Raw genomic sequence first — 10,769 nt, forward strand, 5'->3', positions numbered from 1 at the left:
GATTACAGCAAGCCCATAAATCCCATAATGACAAGGCATTAGAGGCGGCGCGAGCCTGGGAGGCCGTTGTGACAGAGCTGAAAGCGACAGATCTAGAAACTGACTCAGAGGCGAGCGCATTAATGGCTGAGGGAGACCAGTAGACTAGGTATCTTGATATTGAGGTGCAGAACGTGAGGCGATTCCCGGCTTCCATAGTAGTCAGGATGCTTAATAATGTTAAAATGAGGTCACCTGGGGAACCCGTACAATATGACTCACCATTTGATCCCACTTAGCCTTAAGACAGTAGCGCCGGCAGGGGGGTGAGGGGGAGGGCGATTTTGGGGTGGGCATCTGAGGAAGAGTAGGATGAGGCTTTGATGCAGAAGACATTAATCACAGTAGCATGGAGAATTATAGGAACTTTTAACACTGTGGCAATACTGGTATTGAGGTGTATCTGTGTGTGGGGTTGAGTTGGGATCGTTGGATAACCTTGATTGTGTAACAATGTCACTATCTCCTTCTTCCTAATGGTCGGCCTCCATGTAAAGGCAATTGCCCATCCTCTTATTGGTTGTGGGTGTTTGAAAATAACAAATAAATAAACAAAACAAAAAAATGAGGGACAAAGGACAGTCTGTCGTCAAATATGACGCCCACATTTCTGACTTTGGTGACTGACCGTGGAAGGGGCACCAAAGAAGATGGCCACCATGAAGAAGACCAATTTGGCAGTAATTTGCTGAATATCATAACCTCTGTTTTTGCAGAGTTATTAATGCAATTGTTGGCCATCCAACAACTGATGGCCAACATGCCTTTCTGGAAATTAAGCTGCTACTTCATCACCATCAGCGGTCAAGGTTTTCCGGCCCACCATCACAGGAGGGCTGGTGCAGCTTCTCACAGACAAGACAGTCAATGACGATGGTCTCATCAGGAAGAGTCACTTAAACTTGTTTGACAGCGAACCGAGGATTCACTGGCTGCAGTTGTTTGGTCCGACGAACAGGAGCTGGAACCGCTTAGTTGAATTTGACTTCCTCCCAGGTACGGTGCCCCGAGATACAGAAGAATCCTTACTGGGTTGTATTGAAAATAGTTGAAGAGCATATTGGAGAGGGGCGATCTACCGTCCTGATGAGACCATGGTAATTAACTGGAACGGTCGAAACATTAACTATACAGGGACTATTTCATATAAATTATGTCTTCTAAGAATCGCCATTGCTTAACTTGTATTGTACAAAAGTATTTACAGCCCCGTTTCTGTGTACAAAATGCGGATCGGACTGTTTTATCATCATATCACTTTCATCTTGAGCACTGCGCAGTCATCACTCAACGATTTATATATACACTTGCTGATGAGAACACAATTAGAATTTTGAGAAATGAAAAGGCCTCATCTGAATTCTAATCATGGTAAAAATGGTGAATTAATATCTGCCCAGGGCCTGCATATGTGATACAGACCTGTGAGATAATGAACTCATAGGCCTCTGTAGTTGTTCACAGTGCGCCTGGGAAGTGCCTCTTCGAGTCTCCGCTTGTCACTTCTGTAGCAGATTGACGTCGACACTGAGCTGCATGTTGTCTCCTACTCTGCTTTAAAGTTGGAGGACCCAGTCTGGTGTGTGGGGAATATTCACAAGGTGAGGAATCTGCAGGTAAAGGAGTAGCGACCAGAAAGAGCGTTACCAAAGGCAAGTAACTGGTTTGTTATGTTTTCCTGCTGTTGTATATTATCTCATTTTGGGTGGTGAACTCCGCAGGCGGAGTTTTCCATACTCCACGGAGCTCACGTAGTTCCTAAAAACTCTGCTCCGTGGAGCGTAGCAAGGTTTTTTTCAACGCTCACACTCTTCAACGTTATGTGCTGGAGCGAAGAAAATCCACCTCCTGATGAGATTTTTCCTTGCTCGCGCTCGCCATGGTCTAGTAGGCAAGCAAAATCAACCACCTGGCGAGATTTCTCAAAGCGGGTCGTCGGATTTCTCAATGCAAGTGGTCGTGGCCGGTCACACCACTCGCACTGAGAAACCTTCCTTCGCATTGACAAAGCTGCCGCTTGAGTAGAAGCAGCTGCATCCTCTTGTGCTGCACATGGTGCCTTTCGCAATTATTTTTATAGGGCAGGACAAACACCAGGAGATCAAAATCACCACGAACGGCATGACCCTTACGCACTCCGATGCTTGCGGAAATCTGCGTAGACCGCCAGTGTTTTTTTGTCACTTTGCGGAGTTCTTCATTGAGGAACTCCGCATAGGCTTAATCTTACCATGAAAATATAGATATCATATGTTAAGAAACAAGGGTGAGTAGAAACGTTTTGGGTGGAGTAAAATTTAAGACATTAATATTGTGATTTGTTGGGCAATTAGTTGATTTTTGCAAGCACTAACACTTCTCCGTGTCAAGTAAAGACCTTAAGAGTTTTGTAACTTTCAGATACTCAAATTGTGGATTCGGTTGCAATTTAAAAAAATTCCAGGCCTGAAATTTCTTTGGAGGTTGCATGCGGGCAGACTAAGTTATCCCGCAAGAGTTTCTTGATGAATCCTATTGCAACTACAATATGTGCTCTCTCATGTAAAGTCAGGTTGTTAGAAGCTTTTCTGCAACTCAAGATACACCTTACTGTTCACCTCATATGGATGTATTTCTCATGTTTAGTGAGATCTCCTTTCTGAGTAAAACATTTCTGGCTTTCCCCTCCTGTATTAGGCTTTAGTCCAGTGGGAATTCTCTCTTGTGAAGTGACATTGTATTCAAGACTAAACCTTATCTGACATTCAGAACACACATACATGATGTTCACTCTTCTAGTGAGCACCTTGATTGCATTTCGAGCACTCATAAGGTTTTTCCCTAGAGTGGGATCTCTCATGAAGCATAACTCTGTCTTTCAGATACAAGCTTTTAAGGCATAAGGATTTTCTCCAGTGTGGAGCTTTTCATGGTGAGATAGCGTTTTTCTCTGCAGCTTTTCTGGCATTCAGGGCACTCATAATGTTTTTCATCAGTATGGAGTCGCTTATGGTTATTGAGGCTCTGCCTATCAAATAGCTATTTCTGGCATTCACAGCATAGGTAATGTTTTTCCCCTGTGTGCGTCTGCTCATGTAGAGTGAGATTGCGTTTAAAATTGATGCTTTTCTGGCACTTGGAGCACTGAATTATTTTGACAGTGTGTTTTCGTATGGCGCTTGTAACCATCTCTACCTCGGAATCTTTTCTGACGTTTAGAGCACTGATAATTTTTTTTCCCCAGTGTGGATTCTTACATGTTCAGTGAGATGAGATTTTTGGCTGAAACATTTTAGGCATTCGGAGCACTGATAAGGCTTTTCTCCAGTGTGGATTCTTATATGATGAGTGAGACTGATTTTTCCACTGAAACATTTGTCGCATTCAGAGCACTGATAAGGTTTTTCCCCAGTGTGGCTTCTTATATGCTGAGTGAGATGGCCTTTTTCACTGAAACATTTTTGGCATTCGGAGCACTGATAAGGTTTTTCCCCAGTGTGGGTTCTTATATGCTGAGTGAGACTGATTTTTCCACTGAAACATTTGTGGCATTCAGAGCACTGATAAGGTTTTTCCCCAGTGTGGCTTCTTATATGCTGAGTGAGATGGCCTTTTTGACTGAAACATTTGTGGCATTCAGAGCACTGATAAGGTTTTTCCCCAGTGTGGGTTCTTATATGCTTAGTGAGATCGAATCTGTTTATGAAACATTTCTGACATTCAGAGCACTGATAAGGTTTTTCCCGAGTATGGATTCTTATATGCTGAGTGAGACTGATTTTGTTTAGGAAACATTTCTGACATTCAGAGCACTGATAAGGATGTCCCCCTGTGTGGGTTTTTATATGCACAGTGAGAAAGCGTTTGTCACTGAAACATTTCTGGCATTCAGGGCACTGATAAGGTTTTTCCCCAGTGTGGATTCTCACATGTTCAGTGAGATGAGATTTACGCCTGAAACATTTCTGGCATTCAGGGCACTGATAAGGTTTTTCCCCAGTGTGGGTCCTTGTATGTAGAGTGAGTCCTCCTTTGTCACTGAAACATTTCTGGCATTCAGAGCACTGAAATGGTTGTTCCACAGAGTGGGTTATTGCATGTCGAGAAAGGCTTTGTTTGTAACAAAACCTTTTCTGGCAATGAGAGCACTGATAAGGTTTTTCCCCAGTGTGGAATCTCAAATGTGCAGTTAGATGTGATTTACGGTTGAAATGTTTTGGGCATTCAGAGCACTGGTGAAGTTTTTCGCCAGTGTGGAATCTCAAATGTGCAGTTAGAAGTGATTTTTGGTTGAAATGTTTTGGGCATTCAGAGCACTGATAAGGGTTTTCCCCAGTATGGATTCTTATATGCCGAGTGAGACGGATTTTTTCACTGAAACATTTCTGGCATTCAGAGCACTGATAAGGCTTTTCCCCAGTGTGGATTCTCACATGTTCAGTGAGATGAGATTTACGCCTGAAACATTTTTGGCATTCAGCGCACTGATAAGGTTTTTCCACAGAGTGGGTTAATGCATGTTGAGAAAGGCTTGGTTTGTTACAAAACCTTTTCTGGCATTCAGAATACTGGTAAGGTTTTTCGCCAGAGTGGAATCTCATATGTTTAGTAAGTTTAGATTTACGGCAGAAACTTTTTTGGCATTCAGCGCACTGGTAAGGTTTTTCCACAGAGTGGGTTAATGCATGTTCATCTAGAGTCGCTTTGAAACTAAAACTTTTCTGGCATTCAGAGCACTGATAAGGTTTTTCCCCAGTGTGGATTCTCATATGCTCAGTGAGATAAGATTTACGCCTGAAGCTTTTTTGGCATACTTTGCACGGAGAGTGGTTTTCCCCAGTGTGGATTCTCATATGCTCAGTGAGATAAGATTTACGCTTGAAACTTTTTTGGCATACTTTGCACTGAGTGTGGTTTCCCCCAGTGTTCATTCTGTCAAATTCTGTGAGATAAGATTTATGGCTGTATCTTTTTTGGCACATGTAACTTTTTTCCCCAACTTAGGTTATTTTGCCTTGATTGAGGCGGTTTTTAACAATGAATTTGTTCTCACAGTCTGTGTTTTTATAAGGTGTATTCCTAGAGTTAATATCTCTACGATTAGTTTTCTCTTGCTTACATGCCACAGTAAGAGTTAACCAGATTTTAGAGTCAGGCTTGTTTAGATAATGTTCAGCATTTATCTCTAAAAGAAATTGTGTGTAATCTTCTTAACACTTGAATTGAGCAAAATATGTCTCGAAGCAGCCCTGTAACACCTGTCGAAATGTTTCTAGCCGATAATAGTCTTTAGGTTATAGCCTATCCGGCACCAACTTCTTTTGTGACTGGAGACTTTCTCAAATCTATTTGTATAGGTTCTTAACAATGCAGTGATAAGGTGTTAGTCTGATATTTAATAATTAAACTGATAATTACCTTTTTGCACTGACATAATGGCAGTAACTGATGGTGTTTGAAATGCACAGTACTATTGTGGATCACCAGTTGCAGAACATCAGTTCCTTCTACCCTTTCTATGTTTGGGGTAAGGTTAAGATTTGTAGTTCTGAAGACGAGGATGTATTTACATTACCTATAGCGCAACTGTGCTCATTTAATCCATTCTTATCTTGAACAGTTTTACATACTCCTCACGCACAGCAGCTAATGTTGAGGCAATTTACATAGAATTACAGAACAGTACACAATAAAAAGGAAACAATCTGAGATGGTTATGAACACAATAAGGTGGTGAATTTTTAAGGTTTTCGCAATAGTGAGCAGAGTGGGTCGTGGTTTTCTACCATAGGCAGATAGTCTCAAACTTGTGTAACTGGTTAAAAACGGTTGTTGAACAAAGGTGATTTTCCAATCTTTCGGTTGTTAAAGTGTCAGCTTCGGAGTCTTCTCTCAGCGTCTTTTTTCCTTGATGGTATGCAGAAGATACCTTTTGTTATAACTTTCTTTTATGCAGTGTGTGCTTCCTCTCTGGAATTACATGATGTTTTAGATGAACGTTATTCTGTGCACAGATATGGCTTTGCTCTTGGTTAATGAAATACTAAATTAGAGACTTTACTTACAGTATAGTACTTTCCTCAGCTCCCACTTCCTCGCCACATCGAGATTTTGGAAATTGTTTAAACGTAGAAGGCTGGATGTCCTTCAGTTTTTCAAAATAATCCTTCCTATGGCACTGACTTCATGGTGCCTAGTGCTAAATCTTGCTTTCTTCGTCAGTAATTTCAATCACCTATAGTATTAAAATTAAATAGTTAATACAAGGAAATTTCCCAAAAATATAATTTACAAGCCAAATCAATGCAGAGTTGCAGAATTTTGACAATGTTGAGCTGTTTTTCAGACAGAGCAGAGTGTAGAATGGTAGCCTGAGAGTACTTGGATGTAGGAGTGAGGAATTATAGAATTTTCAACATTTTATTAAGCTCACAAAGGATATATGCACCCTATGGACTTGTAACATTGAATCCCAAAGGCAGAAATTAAAGTCATATGCACTGGCACCAAACAGATATTTAAACAAGCATTGGAAATGCAATAGGTCTCGCCATAGGATAGTTTTGAGTTTTTGGTGTGGAAAAGGTTTTTTTTTTTTGTAAAGTTTTTTTCCCTTCTAAATAAAAGTATTAATTTTGTTTTTAGATTTGTGATTATTTTAGCAAATAGAGGGGGGGGGGTGAGAGCGAAGGACGGAGGGGAGAGAGAGGGGGGGAGAGAGGAGAGAGAGACAGAGATGGGGAGTGAGGAGTGAGGAGAGGTAAGAGAGGGAAAGAGAGAGAGGGAAAGGGAAGTGAGGTAATGGGAGAGTGGGAAAGGGAGAGAGGGAAAGGGAGAGAGGGTAGAGGGAGAGAGGGAGGGTTTAGAAGAGAGGGGGAGGACGAGAGCGAAGGACAGAGGGGGGAGGGAGGGAGAGAGGAGAGCAGGCAGAGGGGGAGATGGGGAGAGGGAGAAAAATTAGTGCGGAGGGAAGGTAAAGGGAGGGAGAGAGGAGAAAGAGGGGGAGAGGAGAGAGGAGAGAGGGAGGGAGAGGGTGAGAGAGGAGAGAGGAGTGAGGAGAGAGTGAGAGGGAAGTGAGGGAAAGGGAGTGGGCGGGGAGAGAGAGTGGGGAGAGGGCGGAGCGGGAAGAGCTGCTCTCGGCAGGCCGGGGAACAGATGCTGCTGGGGAACGGATGAGGGGAGGTGCTGGCGGCTGGGGAGGCAGGTGGCGGAGAGCAAGTGGCGGAGCGGGAAGAGCTGCTGGCAGAGCAACCTTGTTATGGGCGATGTGTTGCTGTAAAGTGGATTATAATTAAACAACAAGGGTTGGTGATGGACAGAGTCTCTGAATTAAGCAGAATACTCTCACCCAGTCAAGAGATCAGGGCTAGATCCAACACTGTTTTTTAGCTCACTGCACCATCCCAGCTCAGAACCTGGCTATATGCAAATTAGTCTGTTCCTGTCCCAGTGCATGATGGGAACAGGGCAAACCAAACTACCAAGCCAATTCTTTCACTGGGAAGGAAACAAGCTTCCGGGGACCGGTTTCTGGCATTACAGCCGTCTTCGGCCCGGCTTGCTTGAATCCTGATGGTGCAATGAGCAAGGGACTCACATCTGAGTATACCCTTCCCCGCTTATGGTGGACAAAATAATTAAACAACAAGGGGTGGTGATGGACAGAGTATCTGAATTAAGCAGAATACTCTCACCTAGTCAAGAGATCATGGCTAGATCCAACACCGTTTTTTAGCTCACTGCACCATCCCAGCTCAGAACCTGGCTATATGCAAATTAGTCTGTTCCTGTCCCAGTGCATGATGGGAACAGGGCAAACCAAACTACCAAGCCAATTCTTTCACTGGGAAGGAAACAAGCTTCCGGGGACCGGTTTTTGGCATTACAGCCGTCTTCGGCCCGGCTTGCTTGAATCCTGATGGTGCAATGAGCAAGGGACTCACATCTGAGTATACCCTTCCACGCTTATGGTGGACAAAATAATTAAACAACAAGGAGTGGTGATGGACAGAGTCTCTGAATTAAGCAGAATACTCTCACCCAGTCAAGAGATCAGGGCTAGATCCAACACCGTTTTTTAGCTCACTGCAACACCCCAGCTCAGAACCTGGCTATATGCAAATTAGTCTGTTCCTGTCCCAGTGCATGATGGGAACAGGGCAAACCAAACTACCAAGCCAATTCTTTCACTGGGAAGAAAACAAGCTTCCGGGGACCGGTTTCTGGCATTACAGCCGTCTTCGGCCCGGCTTGCTTGAATCCTGATGGTGCAATGAGCAAGGGACTCACATCTGAGTATACCCTTCCACGCTTATGGTGGACAAAATAATTAAACAACAAGGGGTGGTGATGGACAGAGTCTCTGAATTAAGCAGAATACTCTCACCCAGTCAAGAGATCGGGGCTAGATCCAACACCGTTTTTTAGCTCACTGCACCATCCCAGTTCAAAACCTGGCTATATGCAAATTAGTCTGTTCCGGTCCCAGTGCATGATGGGAACAGGGCATACCAAACTACCAAGCCAATTCTTTCACTGGGAAGGAAACAAGCTTCCGGGGACCGGTTTCTGGCATTACAGCCGTCTTCGGCCCGGCTTGCTTGAATCCTGATGGTGCAATGAGCAAGGGACTCACATCTGAGGATACCCTTCCACGCTTATGGTGGACAAAATAATAAAACAACAAGGGGTGGTGATGGACAGAGTCTCTGAATTAAGCAGAATACTCTCACCCAGTCAAGAGATCAGGGCTAGATCCAACACCGTTTTTTAGCTCACTGCACCATCCCAGCTCAGAACCTGGCTATATGCAAATTAGTCTGTTCCTGTCCCAGTGCATGATGGGAACAGGGCAAACCAAACTACCAAGCCAATTCTTTCACTGGGAAGGAAACAAGCTTCTGGGGACCGGTTTCTGGCATTACAGCTGTCTTCGGCCCGGCTTGCTTGAATCCTGATGGTGCAATGAGCAAGGGACTCACATCTGAGTATACCCTTCCACGCTTATGGTGGACAAAATAATTAAACAACAAGGGGTGGTGATGGACAGAGTCTCTGAATTAAGCAGAATACTCTCACCCAGTCAAGAGATCAGGGCTAGATCGAACACCGTTTTTTAGCTCACTGCACCATCCCAGCTCAGAACCTGGCTATATGCAAATTAGTCTGTTCCTGTCCCAGTGCATGATGGGAACAGGGCAAACCAAACTACCAAGCCAATTCTTTCACTGGGAAGGAAACAAGCTTCCGGGGAAATGCCAGAAACTGGTCCCCGGAAGCTTGTCTCCTTTCTTGTGAAGAATTGGCTTGGTAGTTTGGTCTGCCCTGTTCCCATGATGCACAGGGCCAGGGACAGACTAATTTGCATATAGCCAGGTTCTGAGCTGGGATGGTGCAGTGAGCTAAATAACGGTGTTGGATCAAGCCCTGATATTTGGACTGGGTAAGAGTGGTCTGCTTAATTCAGACACTCTGTTCATCACCACCCCCTTTTCTGAATCGTTTTTGGCCACTATAGGTGTGGCAGGGTATACTCAGACATGAGTCCCTTGCTCACTGCACCATCAGGATTCAAGCAAGCCGGGCCGACGACGGCTGAAATGCCAGAAACTGGTCCCCGGAAGCTTGTCTCCTTTCTGGTGAAGAATTGGCTTGGTAGTTTGGTCTGCCCTGTTCCCATGATGCACTGGGCCAGAGACAGACTAATTTGCATATAGCCAGGTTCGGAGCTGGGATGGTGCAGTGAGCTAAATAACGGTGATGGATCAAGCCCTGATCTTTGGACTGGGTAAGAGTGGTCTGCTTAATTCAGACTCTCTGTTCATCACCACCCCCTTTTCTGAATCGTTTTTGGCCACTATAGGTGTGGCAGGGTATACTCAGACATGAGTCCCTTGCTCACTGCACCATCAGGATTCAAGCAAGCCGGGCCGACGACAGCTGAAATGCCAGAAACTGGTCCCCGGAAGCTTGTCTCCTTTCTGGTGAAGAATTGGCTTGGTAGTTTGGTCTGCCCTGTTCCCATGATGCACTGGGCCAGGGACAGACTAATTTGCATATAGCCAGGTTCTGAGCTGGGATGGTGCAGTGAGCTAAATAACGGTGATGGATCAAGCCCTGATCTTTGGACTGGGTAAGAGTGGTCTGCTTAATTCAGACACTCTGTTCATCACCACCCCCTTTTCTGAATCGTTTTTGGCCACTATAGGTGTGGCAGGGTATGCTCAGACATGAGTCCCTTGCTCACTGCACCATCAGGATTCAAGCAAGCCGGGCCGACGACGGCTGAAATGCCAGAAACTGGTCCCCGGAAGCTTGTCTCCTTTCTGGTGAAGAATTGGCTTGGTAGTTTGGTCTGCCCTGTTCCCATGATGCACTGGGCCGGGGACAGACTAATTTGCATTTAGCCAGGTTCTGAGCTGGGATGGTGCAGTGAGATAAATAACGGTGATGGATCAAGCCCTGATCTTTGGACTGGGTAAGAGTGGTCTGCTTAATTCAGACACTCTGTTCATCACCACCCCCTTTTCTGAATCGTTTTTGGCCACTATAGGTGTGGCAGGGTATACTCAGACATGAGTCCCTTGCTCACTGCACCATCAGGATTCAAGCAAGCCGGGCCGACGACGGCTGAAATGCCAGAAACTGGCCCCCGGAAGCGTGTCTCCTTTCTGGTGAAGAATTGGCTTGGTAGTTTGGTCTGCCCTGTTCCCATGATGCACTGGGCCAGGGACAGACTAATTTGCATATAG

General features: G+C 44.8%; 1 protein-coding gene across 6 annotated transcripts; it reads right to left on the reverse strand.

Moving 5' to 3' along the window:
- Positions 1-3,233: 3,233 nt before the first annotated feature.
- LOC147737906 (uncharacterized) lies at positions 3,234-5,000 on the reverse strand. 6 transcript variants are annotated; one of them, XM_086948372.1, is made up of 3 exons: positions 4,726-4,949; positions 4,262-4,557; positions 3,234-4,093 (listed from the first exon to the last, which is right to left on the reverse strand). In XM_086948372.1, exons 1-3 carry the CDS (start codon positions 4,947-4,949, stop codon positions 3,234-3,236), a joined length of 1,380 nt encoding a protein of 459 aa, XP_086804498.1. The 6 variants fall into 6 exon arrangements, with proteins under 6 accessions (XP_086804498.1, XP_086804425.1, XP_086804531.1 ...); XM_086948299.1 differs by having other exon boundaries at positions 3,234-3,636; positions 3,973-5,000; XM_086948405.1 differs by having other exon boundaries at positions 3,234-4,045; positions 4,382-4,910.
- Between the last annotated feature and the right edge of the window lie 5,769 nt (positions 5,001-10,769).

This window comes from Lissotriton vulgaris, chromosome 1_1 (genome assembly GCF_964263255.1).
Source record: "Lissotriton vulgaris chromosome 1_1, aLisVul1.2, whole genome shotgun sequence".
NCBI classification, from domain to species: Eukaryota; Metazoa; Chordata; class Amphibia; order Caudata; family Salamandridae; genus Lissotriton; species Lissotriton vulgaris.